The 20916-nt window shown below is 40.3% G+C and overlaps 1 protein-coding gene and 1 non-coding gene across 2 annotated transcripts in view; both read right to left on the reverse strand.

Annotated features, from left to right (window-relative positions):
• Nucleotides 1-20916, reverse strand: part of CSMD1 (CUB and Sushi multiple domains 1) — a 2205021-nt gene that overhangs the window by 48803 nt on the left and 2135302 nt on the right. Inside the window, 3 exon segments of the mRNA XM_068281348.1 lie at nt 6204-6315; nt 11835-11908; nt 15543-15716. Coding sequence (XP_068137449.1) covers nt 6204-6315; nt 11835-11908; nt 15543-15716 — 360 coding nt within the window.
• TRNAN-GUU (transfer RNA asparagine (anticodon GUU)) lies at nt 8419-8492 on the reverse strand. The gene has a single exon. It is a non-coding gene; the product is annotated as a tRNA-Asn (tRNA).

Genomic DNA, 20916 nt, shown 5'->3' on the forward strand with positions numbered 1-20916 from the left:
TGGGGTAAGCCGTACTGCCGCTGCTTATGCTTATACACAGGGGGCGGAGGAGGACACAAAGGGGGAGCAGAGGGGCAAAGGAGGTCACATGGGGCAGAGGAAGACACACAGGGACAGGAGGGGACAGATGGGGACACATGGGGACAAAGAATGATAATAATTTAGGGAGAACATCTGCAAGATGGTCCTGGACCATGAACGCACCAGGTTTAGTATATTTTCCCCCTCTTTTTTGCCCTCTAAACCTAAGTGTGTTTCCACTTATGTGCCAAAAATTGTGGTATGTGCATTTGCTTAGGCATCATGTCTGTATACACACTCATTAACCAGTTCAGGATTACAGGCTTACACCCCCTAGTGACTATGCTATTTTTTACAGTTTAGTGCTCTGCAGCTTCAATGGCTAGCTGCAGAGCCATATAACATAGCACGCTAGTGAATCCCCCCTCCCCCTTTCTGCCCACCAACAGATTTTTCTGTTGGTGAGTTCTGATCGCTGCTGCCAACAGTATTTATTAATTTATTTGTTTTTTTTTTTTTTATAAAATTCTCTATTTGTTGTTTATTTTCTCTCCCCCCCCCCCAAACAGCCAATAAGGGCACTCCTCTCTCATAGGCAGTAGTCTATGAGAGGGGATCACGTTAGCATCCTCTCCAGGGGACAGCCGAGTGACATGGCTGTCCCCAGTACAGCGCTGCAGTAGATCGAAGCGCTGTACAATAAATGGCGGTTTTGCCAGAGGTTTAGCAGGAGAAGAAACTGCCATTGCATGGAATGGTTTAATATCACACTCATTCAAAAAGCTCAAAGCGCGCAGTAGTCCACAACTCAGCCAAGTCATGGACTTAACAGGGCTGACAATGGCACAATGGAAGGGGTTGGCAAGACATTGAGGGAGCAAATGGACTACAGGGGGCTGGGAGAAGCTCCAAGTAAATATAAATAATTTTTCTGCTTTCATCTCAGGTACACTTTAACTATCCACCAGCTTATTGATAAGCAACTAATGATCAAAAAAATGACTTGCTTTTTTTTTTTATTTCCTGGGTTAGTGGAAATATGGGTATTATGAGATGTATGTCTGTGCAGAATGCTCCCTGCTATGGGAGCACAAGGGTGAGCAGCACATGTGCAGAAGCTGGTGACCGGACTGGAGGGCTCATCAGAAGACTGGGTGACAGCAGGACTGCACTGAGGGCCACAGAGACTTGTAGGGGCTGGAAGAAGCCCCAGGTAGGTAGTGCTTTAAAACTTTACTACGCCAAATGTATCCTTCCCATTATAGTCTCCTGTGATAAAGTGCATATATAGGTGTTTATTAACTAAAAAATTAACAATGCAAAAAAATCACATTACAAAAGCATAAAGATCAAAAGTTCAGACTTAAGGTGCATAAACACCTTAGATGGATTTCATCCATCTGGGATCGAGACCAGGTCCCCTTGGGTGACATTGCTGGGCCAGGCTGCACAGAAGTGAATCAACTGTGTAGCTAACAATGTGCTGTTTTGGTATGAGGGGAGGATGGAGTGGCACATGTGTGAGGTCACGTGGTGGGTGGGGTAGTAGCGTAGATAGTGTTATTGGCCATTATGGTTGGTGAGTTGATCCGCTGGGGGTATTGCTTACAGGTTGGGGGTGACAAGCCACTGTACACATGCCTGATTATCAGCTGAGGCAGCTGTTATCAGCAAACTAAGTCAACTTTAGTCAAGCGTGTGTACGAGCTTATATACTCCTAACAAAGAATAGGGCTGGAATGAAGTGGTGAAGCAATGACATTAAAAAGAAAAAAACAGCTCGGATGTCATCTTCAAAAAGAATTATCTCTTGAAAAAACTGGACTGGTCAGACAAAGCTTCTATGTGTTAAAGGGGCACGTTGGCAAAAACGGTAAAATTTAAAATTAATTTGTTCACAAACACACATAATATGTACATTTGTCCCAGAGTAAATGTGGTAGAATTTGTTTGTAGTTCCTATATAGCTTTTACTCACAGAAAATGTTATAATCTACCAACTCACAGTAGATTTTATAATCTACCAACTATGCACCTTTTACTGACAGGATATGGACTAATCCATTTCTTATATAGGGTCTTTTATTTGAAGGGCCCTGCTTGAATTACATTGGTGCAATCCAACTGCCAGAATAGTGCAGCAAGCAGGTAGGTTGGCCAGCATTTTTATAGGTTATTTTGAGGAAGTGCTTTTTTGAAGCAATTAAAAGTAGCTTTGACCCCCCCCCCCCCCCCCAATGAGCCTATGGACTAATCCAAAACCTGTCAGCACAACAATCAGAGCTGTCTGATTATAACACTACTATAAGTGACAGCTATACAGAAAATACAATTTTTACAGTATTTTTACTCTAGGACAGGTGCAATTATGTGTACATGTGTTTTTTTAAATTATACATTTTCACCATAGTGCCTCTTTAATCATTTACTGCCAAGAACAAATTTTGTGCCACTACACACTTTAGGATTGAGAGCAGACATAAGCAGACTGGCTTCAGGGACTAGCTGAGTCACTGTACCTCAATATTGATTGTGCCCTAGAAGACCATTCCCAAATTGAATGTCATGTACATCTCACTCTTGTGTACATCTCCTCACTAGTTTCCAGATACCAACCCAACTGCAATCTTAGACTTGCACATGACCTATTATCCTCCTCTAGAATAACCTCCTCACATTCCTGTATACAAGATTTTACACGTGTCTCACCCCTCCTCTAGAATCCTCTGCCAAAACACATCAATCACTTCCCAGCCTTTGAAATCTTTAAACTTGCCCTCAAAACTTACTTTTTCCATCAAACATATGCTCTACCTTAAGCCAGTTCACCTGTTGACCTCTGGCCAAGTTGTACTTCCTAGTAGATAGGGATGCTCTCATGTATAATAACGAGTGCTTAAGCACTCAAATTAGTGATTTAAATGAGCTTTAATTAGCTCAGGTGTGCGGCAGGGAGTGAAGGAGTTATATTTACTCATAAGTGCATGTCCTCCCTGTGCTTCAAATAGCTTGCACGCGTCCTATTGGTCGCGTTGCAAGCCTCACTGCTCAAGCTGGAAGGAGGAAGTGCGTGGTGGTGAGGCTTGCAGTGCGACCAATAGGATGTGTAAAAGCTATTTGGAGCACAGGGAGGACACGCACTTATGGGTAAATAACCCCTTCACTCCCTGCCGCACACCTGAGCTAATTAAAGAGGAACTGTCCCAAAAATCTTAAAATTTAAAACACATACAAATAAGAAGTACATTTCTCCCAGAGTAAAATGAGCTATAAATTACTTCTCTCCTATGTTGCCGTCACTTACAGTAGGTAGTAGAAATCTGACATTACCGACAGGTTTTGGGTTAGTCCATCTCTCCATAGGGGATTCTCAGCATGACCTTTATTCCTTTATAAAGACAATTCCTGAAAAGATTTATACAAAGATGCTGGCCAGCCTCCCTGCTCGCTGTACACTATTTTGGCAGTTGGACGGAGCAACTGCCATTCACTAAGTGCTTTTGAAAATAAAGAAAACCCTGAGAACACCCTATGAGAAGATGGGCTAGTCCCAAATCTGTTGGTAATGACATATTTCTACTTCTTATTGTAAGTGACAGTAACATAGGAGAAAATTAATTTATGGCTCATCTTACTCTGGGATAAATGAACTTCTTATTTGTATGTGTTTTAAATTTTAAGATTTTCACGACAGTTCCTCTTTAAAGCTCATTTAAATCACGAATTTGAGTGCTTAAGCACTTGTTATTACTCATGAGAGCATCCCTGCTAGCAGATAACCTAAAACACACTGCCTCTAGGTATGAATATTGTATACTACCCCTCCTCTTGCTTCCCCCTATTCCTTTAGATCAGAGTTCCCCAACCCTGTCCTCAAGGCCCACCAACAGTACATGTTTTGCAGGAAACCACACACAATCACAGGTGGTGTAATTAGTGTTGCAGCAGAGCTGATTAACCACCTCTATGGATGTATACAAAACATGCACTGTTGGTGGGTCTTGAGGATAGGATTGCGGAACACTGCTTTAGATTGTAAGCTTGCAAGAGCAGGGCTCTCTTAGACTTTTGTGCTTTGGATTTTGTTACACATTTATTCATATTAATTCTGTCACTGTTGTTATCGATTCTGTACTTTGTACTGTTTCTGTATTTTGTACTAACTCTATATTTTGTATACTGGTGTGTATACCATTGTCGATATTAGTTTGTCATCCATGCAAAAAGGGTGTCGGAAAAAAAGGGCGGGTGGTGTAAACGATAAGCGGTAATACCGTTTATAAAAAATATTGTGTTGCATTTCGTATACAATGTTTTACAAATTTAAAAAAAATTAATAATGTGTATGAAATCGCAAATTGTGAAAACAATAATCTTCCCTGTTTTAACGTAATGTTCGTTAAAAAAAGATAATATACTGTATGTATAATCATTTCCGTATAGTTGTATAATATTGTGTATAACCTTAATTTATCGTTTCTTATTGTTTATAATGATGACAACAAAATACAAGTACGTTCATAATAACTGTTGTAAAACATTAGTAAATATTACAAACATTTTACTACAACTAAACCTGACCCTACTCTCACACAGAACCCACCCTTTACCTTTACCTATTTACCTGGTGGTGCCTAACCATAAGACTCCCCTGGTGGTGCCTAACCCTAAATTCCCCCTGGTGGTGCTTAACCCTAAGACCCCACTGGTGGTGCCTAACCCTAAGACCCCCCTGGTGGTGCCTAACCCTAAGACCTCCCTGGTGGTGCCTAACCCTAAGACCCCCCCTGGTGGTGCCTAACCCTAAATCTCCCCTGGTGGTGCCTAACCCCAAGACCCCCCTGGTGGTGCCTAACCCTAAATCCCCCCTGGTGGTGCCTAACCCTAAATCCCCCCTGGTGGTGCCTAACCCTAAGACCCCCTGGTGGTGCCTAACCCTAAATCCGCCCTGGTGGTGCCTAACCATAAAATCCTTTAGTGGTGCCTAACCCTAAATCCCACCTGGTGGTGTCTAACCCTAAGACCCCCCTTAGTGATTGCTTTATTGTGTGGATAATGATGTTTTACACATAGTGACTGTAAAACATATATTACAGTGTACTTACTGATCACTTTATTATGTGAATAATAATGTTTTACAAACAGTAAGGGATACAATTTTAAATAACGTTTTAGTTAAATAAGATAGATATGTTTAGTATTTTTGTAAATAATATTCATCACGGGCGCATTTTGTAAACTTAAATCATCACAAGCGCAGTTTGAAAACGTTAATATTCTCCGGGCATCCTTTTTTCCTGTTTGGCGCCCATCAAAGATATTTATTATGGGAGTGAATGGCGGCGCCCTTTTTGTCCACTTGCCTCAGTCATGTGCCCAAATTTTCGGCTTCCATTATTTTGTACCCCATGTTTGTTTCTTACTTTGTACAGTGCCATGGAATATGTTTGTGCTTAATAATAATAATAATAATAATAATGTCTATCATGTTATGGTCATGGAGAATATATATAGCACAGTACCTGCTCCTTTACATCAGCAGCCAGCCAGGATGGGGGGTGTTAGATTGAGTACTTCCAAGGGAGCTGGCTTTGTAGCTTGTTTATGATCTACAGAGCTGCTAGGAATACATCAGCAACTACTGTTATTTTTCCACTCTCCATCCTAAAATGTATGGTGGCACAACTTTAAATCTCATCAGTGAATGATAAACACGTTGTGGTTTTGTCTGGCCAGTTTTTAATAAATTATTGTTGTCCACACAGTCTAGGTACCCCTTTTTCATTTTCTTTTGATGGCATTGTTACCTGCCCATCCAAGCCCTGTATTTTAAGATCACTATATTGAGTGGGAGCTGGGTTGAGAATACAGATTTTAACATGTTTACTTATTATTTATTTTTATGTTATTTCATTGTTATATGTATCATTCTTATGTTTTCAGTTAATAAATGCCTTGCTATTTATGAACTTTAGCACACAAATCTTGAAATGTACCTTCTAATAATTATAAGAGGCCATTTTCTGCAGATTTGTTGCATACATTGGGCATTTCTTCATTACTTTGCAATTTATATTTGTATGTATAAGTTTATCTTAAATGATGCAATGCTGTCAGAACAGGAAATACATTTCAGTAAATAGACGATAGTTCAAACCAGTGTTAGTATTAGTGGCACTTACGTATGCATTCTGGCTGAGTTCCACTCCATGTTAAATTAGCTAGACAATTGCGTGTAGTGGAGCCTTGAATATGGTAGCCTTTGCGACATCTAAAGAAGATGGTACTCCCAATCTTCAAAAAAACAAAAATATCAGAAATGTGTCAGGAATTCTAGAAGTAAGTGAAGACAGCTATTTAAATGATAATGAAGAGCATAAATGAATCCGCAAACTACTTTTTCATAAGACAAAGTGTCTGTACAAGCACTATTTTTCTTTAGAAGACAGATCTGAAGGGGAAAATGATAAGAAAAAGACCAAAGTGTCATTTCATATTCTTCATTTTTTATGTTATCAGCATATCCAAATGTATTTTTTTATATTTATACTAAATGTTCATTCTAATCACTGTCCTTTGTCAAAGATGAAGGAACAGCATATTGCACAAGCCATAACACAATATGTTATCACAGGCATATAGGTATATAATTAATGCAAATGGATGTATATATATATATATATATATATATATATATATATATATATATACATATATATAAACATACACTTGGGGCCTTTCAACGATATATATTATCATGTAGATGAGCTAGGCAACCAGGAGGGTGGGTACTATGGGCATAATCCAGGCAGCTCAAGGCTGTTTTGCATGCTGCCAGGTACATGTTCAGAGTTCTGGTGTGAGATATGAAAAAGCATCCAGCAGAACCTGAAACAGCTGTTGGTTGTTCTGCCTTTAAAAAGGTGACCACTAACAATTTCTAGCAAAAAATCTTTCAAGTGATCAGCAGGGGTGCTCGGATAGTACTTTTTAAAATCCGAATTGATCCAGATCCAACCTTTTAGATATCCGCGTGAACGCGGATATCCGGACGCATTATCTGTGGATATCCGACCTATTCGGTGAAACCAAACCCCTCCTCCTCCTCCCCCTCCCTGTTCATGGATCTTGTCTTCCAGGGATTTGTAGGATGTCAAAAGCAAGCTCACATACATTGGCCAGGAATCGAACCCAGGTCAACTGCTTGGAAGGCAGTTATGCTCGCCACTATACTGCCACACAGTGAATGCTTCGCTGTAGGAAACTGTTAAACTTCTTGGAGCAGACTTACTTCCTCACTCCAAAAGACACACATACATCCCCATAAAATAATTTAGCAGCAACTGTGTGCACAGTCTCTGTGGCGCCATTGGTTAGCACATTTGTCTGTTAACCGAAAGGTTGGTGGCTCAAATCCACCCAGGGACGGCCTTGCCTTTTGTGTTCAACAGTTGTCCAAAAAGAACCCCAGATAGCCATGTAGAATCATCTCTCTCTCTCTCTCTCTAAATGCCATTAAACTGAATTTTCAGCTTAAACCCATAACGGAAAATACAATTCCGCGGAAAGCGGTGACCAATGACCATCCCTACTTAGAGACAGAGATGAATCTACATGGCTATCTGGGGTTCTGGTATCGGTTAAAAAGGGTGCCTGAGCTGCCTGTATGAAAAGGGCACCGCCATAGACATCAATGTTATTTTTGGAAATATGGGCTACAAGGTGTAGAAAAGGGCGCCCGAGTTTTGATATAGGCTACAAGCGGGCTCCCCTTTGTAGCCCATATTTTTTCAGCTACAAGGTTTTGGGCCACAGTAGGGCGCCCCTTTGTAGCCCATATTTTTCGTCTACAAGGTTTTCGGCTACAGTAGGGTACCCCTTTGTAGCCTATATTTTTTATTCGGCCGAGATTTGATATAGGCTACAGGCACTGGAAGCCGAATTATTTCATTCCCCCCACTGTCCATTTTTTGTAGCCGAAGTTTTTATATGGGCTACACCAGGCGCCTTTTTTGTAGCCGAAGTTTTTATATGGGCTACAACAGGCGCCTTTTTTGTAGCCGAAGTTTTTTATATGGGCTACACCAGGCGCCTTTTTTGTAGCCAAAGTTTGTATATGGGCTACACCAGGCGTCTTTTTTGTAGCCGAAGTTTTTATATGGGCTACACCAGGCGCCCTTTTTTTACAGACGCCCTTTTCATATAAACCCAGGGTTCTCTTCGGACAACTGTTGAACACGAATAGCAAGGCCCTCCCTGGGTGGGCTTGAACCACCAACCTTTCGGTTAACAGCCAAATGCACTAACCAATTGCGCCACAGAGACTGTGCATGCAGTTGCTGCTAAATGGCTATCTGGGGTTCTCTCCGGACAACTGTTGAACACAAAAGGCAAGGCTGTCCCTGGGTGGGTTTGAACCACCAACCTTTTGGTTAACAGTCAAATGCGCTAACCAATTGCGCCACAGAGACTGTGCATGCAGTTGCTGCTAAATGATTTTATGGGGATATATGTGTATCTTTTTGAGGGAGGAAGTAAGTCTGCTCCAAGAAGTTTAACACCACTTTTTCCTACAGCAAAGCATTCACTGTGTGGCAGTATAGTGGTGAGCATAGCTGCCTTCCAAGCAGTTGACCTGGGTTCGATTCCTGGCCAATGTATGTGAGCTTGCTTTTGACATCCTACAAATCCCTGGAAGACAAGATCCATGAACAGGTAGAAGGAGGAGGAGGGATTTTTACTTTGTAATAGATTTCAGATCCGGATATCTGCAATATCTGCGAATATCCGTGTTATGCGGTCAAATATCCGCAGATAGCTATGTGGATTTAAAAAAATCTGGAAACCGAATCCGAATCGGATAGCGTAAAAAAGTTCGGATATCCGGGTTACCCGGATATCCAGAATCTGGATAAGTATCCCTGGTGATCAGATAATTCTGATTGGAAGAAAAATCTCACTACACCATCAAGGAACCAATCTTTTCTTCCTATATATTACAACCAACAAGAAAATCCAAATTTTGGTTTGATGAAAATCCAGTCGGATGACTATTTTTATAATTGTTCTTAATCAATTGTACCCATCAATTGAGAGTATTTACAACCAATCCAATCAGAATCTTTGATTGCTCAAACTATTTTCACTAGAAATTGGACCGTTAGTGGCCACCTTTAGACCATAGGTAACTGGACAACCAACTCATCTCTTTTTACATGTAAGTGCATTTATTATCCGTTTTTCATTAAAGTGCATTTCTGATGATTTTTTTCCACAGCCTGCTGTACTTCCTTGGACTGTCATGCTGAAGCACACACATACTGATACTCAAAAAAGAGGCAGTAGGGATTTAAAGCATGTGCAAAGGATATATGAGCCCCAGTATTTATAAATGTATTCAACTAATTGAATAGCATGTATTTCCATCACGTGTAGGACTTTGTGCGTCTTCTCTGTATTTAAATATTTTTAGATTGCATAGGAAGGAGTTAGAATTTTCTATGGGTATTTTGTTTCTATTTAGAGTTACCATTGTGAAGACTATAAGATTCAACCTTGTGGCTTTCACGGTAATACTGGAGGATCCAGGGACAGCAAATAGCAAGAGAAACAATAGATAAATCATTCAGCAATATATTGCTGAACAATTAAACTCTTCTCCGCTGTACAAAACAAAGCTTTATTTTTTATGGTCACTCTGCCTCCTATAGAAAAATAGCCCACTTCCTGTCAACACAGTAAAAAAAACTCTACCAAAAGTAAACAGCTATTAAACTTCTTAAAATAAGTTCTAAAACCTTCCCACACTACCCAAATTATTGATCAAGATTAGGACTTTCAGCTTCTCATTAAAAGAAAAAAGTACCAACATAACACAGACTGCAAAATGTTAGAACAATGCTTATTTGCTAATTACAGTATATGAGGTAATATGTTAACAAACTTCAAAATGGTGCTATTTCACTAAAAGCACACCAATTTTTTGGTGGGTCTTATTGACCTGAGGAAGCGAGTAAGGCCTACCAAACATGTTGTCGTACCCTATTCTGTGCAATAAAGTTTTGGTACTACTTTAGAGTCATTCTTCATAGTTGGAAACAGAAGTGCCAGATCAGGATTAACCCTCCTGGCGGTTTATTAAAAATCCGCCAGGGGGCAGCAAAGTCTTTTTTTTTATTTTAATTTTTTTATTTTTTCATGTAGCGAGACAAAGCTTCTCAGCGGCATCCCCCCAGCCCCTCCGATCGCCAGAGGCGATCGTAAATCAGGAGATCCCGTTTATAGAACGGGATCTCCTGGTGGGCTTCCCCCGTCGCCATGGCGACAGGCGGCATGACGTCACAGACATCATCGACGTCGTGACGTCATTGGGAGACCCGATCTACCCCTCAGCGCTGCCTGGCACTGATTGGCCAGGCAGCGCACGGGGTCTGGGGGGAAGGGCCTCACGGTGCGGGGAGCGCCGCGTAATCGGTGCGGAGCGGCGGCGATCAGAGGGCACACGCAGCTAGCAAAGTGCTAGCTGCGTGCTGCAAAAAAAAAATTATCAAAATCGGCCCAGCAGGGCATGAAAAATCCCCCTGCGTGGCATAGCCCGTGCTCAGCACGGGCTTACCGCCAGGGAGGTTAAATCATTTAAAAACATTTAAAATAGGGAGGTAGTGGTGGACTTACCTCCACCACATAGATTCTACACTCTGTATTCACAGATGATGATTTATTCATGGGTACTCCAAAAAATTGTGCAACGCATTTCACACGATTCTTCAGGCAATACAAGGAGCAACAAGCCTTACTTTAGAGTCCTATTGTTTATGGTTCTAAAAGAGGTAAGCCAACTCTTCTTTTTAAACTGATTTTAATTGTTTATACTTTTTGGGCACCTCCACCTTCAGTATTACTTCTGCAATAATACTTCTAGGAGGTTCAATGGATAGCCATGCTACAAGCCAAATGATAAATCTTTTAATAATAACTTGCCATCCTCTTGCAAGCCACCAGATATGTCTACAGGATAACTGGAGCTAAATTATATAGCGTAATTGCTTCTACTTCAGTCCTACTTACATAGTTATTTGGGTTGAAAAAAGACATATGCCCATCGAGTTCAACCAGAACTCAATGGACTAAACTAAAGGAGGTAATTAGAAGTAATCACTGCGGTCCTTCAACTAGAATAGATGCTTGGCTGTCCCAAAAAAAAGAGACCAGAGAAGCAGATTTAATAGGTCAAGTTGTAAGGGGTGCCGTGTGGGGATTAGGGGACTGGTTATGACGTGTGCATATTAATGCATAGTAGTAGTAATCATGGAGGCACCATGGTTAGTAAAAAAAATGTAGCCAGTTTATTTTTTAATCCTTAAACGATTAAGATATGTGGGACATGTAATTTGCAACTAAGGAGTTATAATAGGTGAACTTTGAGGTGGCTACCAATATACAATTTATCCAAGCTGCGGCACTACTTCGCTAACTTTCTGCCCCCATGAGCTTTGCCAGGATTTGTTTCCAACTTGCCCTCTCAGGTAGGTAGTGTCACCCACACATGTCACACTCTGGATAGGAACAAATACAGAAGCTGAAACCAGGTCAAATGTGTTAGGAGCTTCTGAAGTCCCTGGAAATGATATCCAAAACCTGTTGTTGTTTTTTTAATTGCTTTTCTTTTATTCTATACAGTATTTGTTATCCATGGAGGTCTGTTTAAAGAGTTTTTTTTATTACTAAGACTGTATCATTTGCCATTTACATGACAGAATTATTTATTGCGTCAGCTTTTGTAACTTTTACTGTATAATAAATTGTCTGATTACCTCATAAGCCTTGGAACTGTTCTGCATCCCATAATGCGGTGTACCAGGGTCTCTGCAGGTGTTATGAGCTGGATCTGAAATGTGTGCAAAACGGAAACATAAGACACGGTTTCTATAGAAACAGTCAATCACATCAGCTTATTTGCTTTTACAATATAAAGTATTCCATCAAAATTAAAATAAAATGGAGAACGAACCTGACACAAATGTCAAAACTGCTCAAAGGATAATGTTGTTCTTGCATAAAAGAGATACTTAAACGATTTTAGCAAAATCATAATTGATTGCCACTTAATTGGTTTTTAATCCAGGTACCAGAATAGAAAAAAATAAGCTAATTTGTTATGATAAAACAACAAAGTATAATTTCATGAATAGCATTATATGTGAAATTGCCAAAGCTGTGTGCACATTTATTTGAAGCAGATTTCTTTGTTGTTTTCACTAATCATTTCAAAGCCAAAGTTAAAGTTGAATTCCATACAAACATAACAACTGCACTTAATCCAGTTATGTATTCATTTGCATACAGAAAGTATAAGTATCTTATTCTAGCTCCAGCAGAGTCCTGCACAGACACTTTTAAAGTAGAATGGGCAGGGGGGAAACACTGTTTTTGAGTTGCCTTACCAGAGGACACATCACAAAACTGACTTATTAGTAGAGCTGTCCCGAACGGTTCGCCGGCGAATGGTTCAGGCTAACTTCGGGTGGTTCGCGTTTGCCTGCGAAGGCGAACTTTCCCGGAAGTTTGATTTGCCCCATAATGCTCTATTGAGCAGAACTTTGACCCTCTACATCACAGTCAGCAGGCACATTGTTGCCAATCAGACTGCGCTCACTCCTAGAGCCCCCCCTTATAAAAGGCAAGGTCCTTGTGCCGTTTTACTCACTAGTCTGCCTACACTAATTAGTTAAGGGACAGCTGCTGACAGATTCTGCTAGGGAGAGTTTAGTTAGGCTCTTATAGGCGTGTTCCTAGCTAATTGTTGTTCCTTATATTACTTCCCTCACTCCCTCCTCCTGGAGGGAATTCCAGGGAATTGTAGAATTTCAAAAGCCAGCTTACATACCTTGGCCGGGAATTGAACCCAGGTTTGAGTGCGTGGTAGATAGCTATCTTGACCATTATACCACCACCAACACTACATTCTAAAACCAGCCACTGGAGCCCCAGGATCATCAACATCAACAGAGTTTATGAATGAACCATTTGTCTGGGCCAAGAGAAATCATCAGAGGAAACTTCAGATATTTCCCCGGTGATAAATTCAAATCAGACCCACCAGCCCTTGTTTGAAATTCCCACCAAGCATCTCTATTGCACCATTGATACTGAAAAAAAAGTGAGCTTAGTGGGAAACCGAAATAATCTTCACATTTTAGTAGAGGCGCAACCAGACACTAACATCATTTTAACTGTTTTATTTCAACTTTACCAACATCAGTCATATAGACAATACAGGTGTTGTATTGTGTTTGAATGATTTACATGGTTGATTTTGCAATATTATAGTAATAAAGAGTGGGACTTAGTGGACTAAATGCAGGTGCTTAAATAATATTAAACTCTTGTTTGTAATTTTATGACTCTATGAGATAAGACTAATTGGGGTATGAATGTAAACCCCATAATCCCAACACAGTAAATATCAGGATTACAGGGATCTGAGCAATATTATAAAAACAATCGTCAAACAAATGCCCCCTAAGGAAATGGGTGAGGGCCGGTATTCCTTTATCCTTTTCACCTGAGGGAGGCAGAGCCCGAGATTACACCATGAACCCTCTGGGGCTTCCTGGTCACTGCAGGTGTGGATAAGATCCTGGTCTGTGACATGTACAAGGGCTTTGAGGGAGAGGGAGAGGCTTTGCATCCCTCTTCTACAAAGCCTCATATATCATGCAGAGCCCCACACAGTCCGGTTTCCAAATTCTGGCTATACCAGCCTGCATGGGGGACAAGGGGTTAAATAGGCTTAGGAGAGGGGACCCCACATTGTCAATTGTCTTACATTTTATTAAAATGTATATAAATACCTTATTATTAAGTATACTACAGTAATCTGTAATTTAACTTCATTAACCTCCCTGGTGGTAAGCCCGAGCTGAGCTGAGTAGGATTTCTCAGGCCCTGGTGGGCTGATTTGTAAATTTTTTTGTTACACGCAGCTATCCCTTTGCTAGCTGCAGGTACTACACGATTGCCGCCACTCTGTGCCGATTCACCGCTACCCGCCAAACCGCGACGCCCCCCCCCCCCCCCCCCCCGACCCCTTGCGCAGCCTGGCCAATCACCACCAGGCAGCGCTAAGGGGTGGATCGGGACGCCCTCCGACGCCATGACATCTATGACGTCATCCCGATCATCGCTATGGCGACAGGGGAAGCCAAACAGGAAATCCCGTTCTGAACGGAAACGATCGGAAGGGGAGGGGGGATGCAGCTGCATTACCAATTTAGTAAAATATTAGGTGAGGGCTTTGCTATTAACTACTTAAGTTGATGACATTTACTTTAATGCAGTTTTGCAAAACTGGTTTGCCAAACTTTCCCTGAACTGTCAGAACTTTTGCGAGAACACCAGCACTGATTTTGCTTATCCCTAGTAGTATGTTCAGAATCTGAAGAAGGGAAGCTGTGCTCCTGAAAGATAACTCCTCAAGTACCTATTGCTAGTGCAATAAAAAGAGTATAATACACAAAAAAAAAATTGAAGTGAGGGGAGTGAAAAAAATATCTGCACCTTTTTTTTCTGTTGTTGTAAATTATATATATATTACCACTTAAAACCCCTCCACTGATGGTTAAAACAAGCATTCTCGCAAATTGGATGTTTATTAAATATCCTATTTGCACTAATTAGCGCACAAATAGGACATTTTAAAACATCTATTTTGTCTTAAAGAGAATCTGTATTGTTAAAATCGCACAAAAGTTAACATACCAGTGCGTTAGGGGACATCTCCTATTACCCTCTGTCACAATTTCGCCGCTCCCCGCCGCATTAAAAGTGGTTAAAAAGAGTTTTAAAAAGTTTGTTTATAAACAAACAAAATGGCCACCAAAACAGGAAGTAGGTTGATGTACAGTATGTCCACACATAGAAAATACATCCATACACAAGCAGGCTGTATACAGCCTTCCTTTTTAATCTCAAGAGATCATTTGTGTGTTTCTTTCCCCATGCAGCTATCTTCCACTGAAGTGTCAGGCTGTTTCTTCCTGCAGAGTACATACAGCTCTGCCTGTATGTAATTCTTCAGTATGTTAAAGCCCAGCCAGCTCAGAGGAGGATTTATGCAGCTTGTAAAAGATAATAGAGCAGAGAGAAGCTGCACTAATCTAAATAACACACAGGCAGTGTGCAGAGAGGGGCCTGGAGGGGGAGATGCATCACAGAACCACAACACTGAAGAACTTGGCAGCCTTCCAGACACAGGCTGACAAGTCTGACAAGAGAGAGATAAGTTGATTTATTACAAAGATGGTGATAGTAGAACGTGCTGCAGTAAGCCAGAGCACATTAGAATAGATTTTGGAACTTGTAGGATGGAAGAAAACCGGATGAAATTTTTGTTACAGAGTCTCTTTAAGTGGTTAAAAAAAGTTTTTTTTTTCCAACTATAGCCCTAGTTTAAATGTTATTTAAAAGCTTTAAATGTTATTTAAAAGCAAAACAATTGTTTGAATAGAGATTTCACATACCTATGCAGGTTGGCTGAATTCCACTCCAGGTACCATCTGACTGACAAATCCTTCTGGATGAGCCAACCAAAATAAAAGGGGGTCTACATTGAAAAGAAACTTCTGATTTATATATAAAACTTTTGCCATTAAGCCGCCCCTCAGCTGGAGTCCCAGGATCTCCACAGAATACAGCTAAAAAAAAAAAAAAGATTATTAATAAAATCTACATACATTTACTACATATCCCTTAAGACTTTTGATGAAAAGGTTAAGAAATGAGCACAAACTATATATGTCAAACTGGACACGTAAAGTGGATCCGAGGTGAACTTTTACTAATTGCATAATTGTGTTCCTTTCCTATTCTTTATAGGGCATTCCTCGCGCCAAATACTTTTTTGTTTTTGTTTTAATACTCTAATTCCCTATAAACTAAATAAACCACATGCTCAGGTTTTCAGAGAGCCTTGGCAGTAGCAAGGGCTCATGGGAGCTCAGTCTGGGCAGGAGGAGGGGGAGGTACTACTAGCCAGAGATTTCAGAGGCAGCGGGGAGGAGGGAGGAGGGGGATTAGGTTTTTTTCACAGCCTGAGAGCTCAAGATACAGATAAGCCTGCCTCTGTGTAATGTTTACTAACAACATGGCTGCTGTCACTATATCACAGGAAGAAATAATCATTTTCTATTAAAGCTGTTTGCAGCTAGATTTGCTGTGTAAACTATCTAAAGTTTAGATAAGATACATAGACAAGTTACTTGTTATAGTTAGTTTTTCATCTCGGATCCGCTTTAAGCCTAATTCATTTGAAATGTTCTTTTTTCAAGGTATTTAAATCCTGTTTGCAAAAGACAAAACAATACTTTACTTGAGAAATTATTGAAAATCAATTCATCTTGCAGTCACAAAGATCTTTATCTTGGAGTCACAAAGATCTTAAAGGGATACTGTAGGGGGTCGGGGGAAAATGAGTTGAACTTACCCGGGGCTTCTAATGGTCCCCCGCAGACATCCTGTGCCCTTTCAGCTGCTCACCGATGCTCCGGCCCCGCCTCTGGTTCACCTCTGGAATTTCAGACTTTAAAGTCTGAAAACCACTGCGCCTTCGTTGCCGTGTCCTCGCTCCCGCTGATGTCACCAGGAGCATACTGCACAGGCCCAGTATGGTCTGTGCCTGTGCAGTACGCTCCTGGTGACATCAGTGGGAGCGAGGACACGGCAACGCAGGCGCAGTGATTTTCAAACTTTAAAGTCTGAAATTCCAGAGGTGAACCAGAGGCGGGGCCGGAGCATCGGTGAGCAGCTGCAAGGGCACAGGATGTCTGCGGGGGACCATTAGAAGCCATGGACAGTTATCACAAAAGATTGTAAGATTTAAAATGTATGTGAACATATACATATAAGAAATATAGTTTTCCTATAGTAAAATGCACTATACATTACTTTTCTCCTATGTTCTATCACTTATAATAGGTAGTGAAAATATGACTAGTCCATCTCCTCATAGGGTATTCTCAAAAGTCTATTTATTCTTTACACACTCCCTAAAAAAGGTCACCAGGACCCTTAGGCCCCGTTCACACTGCACGCGTTTGTGTCCGTTTTTAAGGTACGCGTTTTGTGTGCGTTTTGCGAGGGCCAGAAAAATCAATGCAAAGGTATGGCCCTCGTTCACATATACGCGTGGCAAACGTATGCGTGGCAGAAACGCATAGTTGGATGCATTTCTGTGCGTCGCGCACAGAAACGCATTATAATGAAAGTCAATGGGCGCGCACTAAAAACGCATGGCATGCGTTTTTGTATGCGTATTCGGAGGTGCGTTTCTCATCGGAAGTGTAGCTGACTCTTCCAGGTATGATCAAAAACGCATAAGGAAAAAACGCATACAAACGCATTACAAAAACGCGTACAAACGCGTACAAACGCATGCGTTTTTCCAGTGCGTTTACTACATGCGTTCTGCACGTTTTCCACACGCACATAATATGAACAGGGCCTTATTGGTCCACTGTTTTGGCAGTTGGACCAAGCAACCGCTGATCAAGTGTTGAAAGCCTTGAGAATATCCAATCAGGAAGTGGACTAGTCCCAAGCCTGATACATTTTGTTTTTTTTTAAGATTTTTACTACATAATATAAATGACAGCAGATTAGGAAAACAAAACTAATTTATTGTGCATTTTACAATATACATTTTTTACGATAGTGTATTGGTTTTTATAACAGCCTGGTACTTTACTTGATAGTTTTTTATTTTGTCAGATGTATCCAGCAGCAGAACAAAATCTAAACCTTGTTGAATATGCCCATGACGAAATAATGTTTTTAAACTATTCTGGAGGCATAAGAGATGCACAAAAATGTATTTTTGTAATTTAACTAGAAAAAAAGTTTCTCAAACCTGTCCTTGTGACTCCCCAACAGTGCATGTTTTGCAGGTAAACTCATCTATGCACAGATGGGGAAATTAGTGTCTTAGCTAGATGGTTTCCATTTAGGTAAGACACTAATTACCCCACCTGAGAAACACTGAACTAGAGATACACTTTGGCCTCAATTCACTAAGCTTATCTCCTGTCTTTAATAACTCTTCTAGAGTTGTTACCATGGTGATAAGGCATGTAGTATTCAGGAAACATTTTACCTCAGGCAAGCCTAAAGTTAACTCTTCTGTCTTTAAGTTAACTCTCCAATCCTTAAAATAACTCCAGAGTTAAAGACAGGCTGTTAATTAACTGAGTGTGAAAATAACTACAGAGGAGGTAAATTAACTACAGAGGAGGTAAATTAACTACAGAGGAGGTAACTTAAGGAATGAAGAGATAAGATTACTCTCTCACTGTGTGGAGGTAAGTTTTCTCTTGCCTTATCTCCAGCATGATCTTAGTCAATTGAGGCCTTTTGTGTTTGGGATCTCTAACCACTTACATCTTTCTTTTATAGACCTGTGGGGTTTACTTGGGAAAGGGACTAAGGGGTGTATGCAATAAAATGGATTAAACAGAATTATGTGTGCAAAGTCTGAGTAGAGCAGAATGCATTGCATGTAATGTATTGCATTCTGATTTGCTCATTGTGCAGTAAGACTTTACACACATAATTCTACCTACCAAGGTTTACTGCATACCCCCCTAACATTCTAGGTTAAAATTTGCAGTATCACTTCTTGCTAGTAAAATGTGGTTTTGTGCTATATAACACAAATGCAGCTATTCTAAATTAGAACCACTTCATCTAAAGCAGGATTTCTCAACCAGGGTTCTCTGGAACCCCAGGGTTCCTTGAGAACTCTGCAGGGGTTCCTTGGCATTTTACCCCATCGTGGGGGAAGTATACTAGAGCACACTATAATAGGTGGTACTGTAGCAAGAAGCACTAAATTGGGGGGTCAGGAGACAGTATAATGAGTGGCAGTGTAATAGGAGATAGTGAAATTAGGAGCCTAACCTATTTAAAGACCATGCCTCCTGAAAAATAAATGTAGGGGTTCCTCGAGACCAAAAAATTGTTTGCAGGGGTTCCTCGAGATCCAAAAGTTATTTACAGGGTTCCTCCAAGGTAAAAAGGTTGAGAAAGGCTGATCTAAAGGGTCATTTGCAGTATGCCAAACAAAAGTAGAATGAATAAAATCTGAACTCGTCTCCTCTATTGTACAAGGTAATCCAACTGAAGTGCTTACTAATGTATAATTTGAATTACTTGTTTTATCATTATAATTATTATTATTTTTTAAGATAAAGCTTTTCACTCACTTTTAGTGTACAGAAGATGTATTTATGAATTAAAATTAGACCATTTATAATCTTTATCCATTAAATAATTTGAATCTAATTAGGGCTGGTGCAGCCATTAAAGCAAAGGGGGCAATTTCCCCAGGGCCCCTGACCATGCCACCGGACCCTTCAGGTTGGTTCCCTCCAACTGCTTCCAAGTCCCCGGGGCCCCTGCATGATGTGTGGCCACATTGTAATAACTCACCTGTCCCACGGCGCTGTTCTGTCTTCATCCCAGCTGCCTGCCTCTTGTCCATCACCCAGCAAAGGTTATTTACAAATAACATGCACCACGTGGAGAAAAGCTGACATTGGGGTAACTCTGCCCGTTAGCATAGCCAAATGCTATTAGTTTTGTTAACTAAATCTGCAATTGTTATTCTTTTCCCCCAGTTTTTCAGAGTGTGACATATCAGGCCCTACATTTACATGCCAAGTGCACGCACGCACGCACACACACATAAATGCACACACATGCACACACACGCACGCACGCACGCACACACACATAAACGCACACACACACACACTTACTGTAGTTATTATCCTGCAAAAGAATGATATGATGCTTTGCTGACAGATCATTTAAGGCTTAACTGCTGCAAGAAGTCTATAGTAAGTTAGGAATAGAAATTTAAATTGCAGACAAGGAGATTTATTGACTAACCTGGATTTATGAAAAGATGGATAGAAATATATTAATTTATCAAACCTTTTTGATCTGTGAATTGACCAGAATTGTACATCATGATAAATGAAGGAGATGTTACAGGTTTATTGAAAAAATGTGTATATGATTTAAGGTCTTAAAAGAAAATTTACTTCTAGTGGATAATAAAGGAGTACCCATAATATAAAAAAAACTTGGCAGCTCAAAGTATGTGATTATTCTTCATCCTAATTATCTGTTTGACCACCAGAGAAGTAGACTACCTTATTTTATGTTGGTAACAATTCTAGTTTTCATCATTTTACCAGCTCTTTCCTAATGATTGTTTTGAAAAGTCTTATACCAAGCAGAGAATAAAAAGGCCTTCATTTTTAGCAAAATTGACAGATTTTAATAGAAAGAACATCGTCCTTCTTCACTGTAAATACAGTTCATGTGATGGAATATATTACTGAAGTAATGGAATTTCTGCTTGCCAAAGGTTTCTCCACTGATTTATTGTGTACCTGTCAGTTTATTAACATTCTGTAAGGAGTCGTGGTTGATTGATTCATTTATTTGGTATACTAAATTTGCATTTACCATACTTCTGATATAAAACTATGTGTAAGTAAATCATGAGAAAAGTGAGAAATGCTATACTCTTTCAGCAATGACTCATCAAAAGTAGTATTTTCCAGAATTGGATCTAAGTTTCTTAATACAACTAAAGCGTTTACAACAGTAGATACAAATGTCAGAGTAGGTCGATATAAGTATTATGTGCAGCTTTCCTGACTTTATACAGCTATAATGTATCTTAAAGAGTACTTAAAGGGAACCTAAACTGAGAAGGATATGGATTTGTCCTTTGTAAATGCCGGTTACCTGACTCTGCAGCTAATCCTGTGTCTCTAACACTTTCAGCCACAGCCCCTGAACAAGCATGCAGATTAGGTTCTCAGACAG

This window comes from Hyperolius riggenbachi, chromosome 4 (assembly GCF_040937935.1).
Source record: "Hyperolius riggenbachi isolate aHypRig1 chromosome 4, aHypRig1.pri, whole genome shotgun sequence".
Lineage (NCBI taxonomy): Eukaryota > Metazoa > Chordata > Amphibia > Anura > Hyperoliidae > Hyperolius > Hyperolius riggenbachi.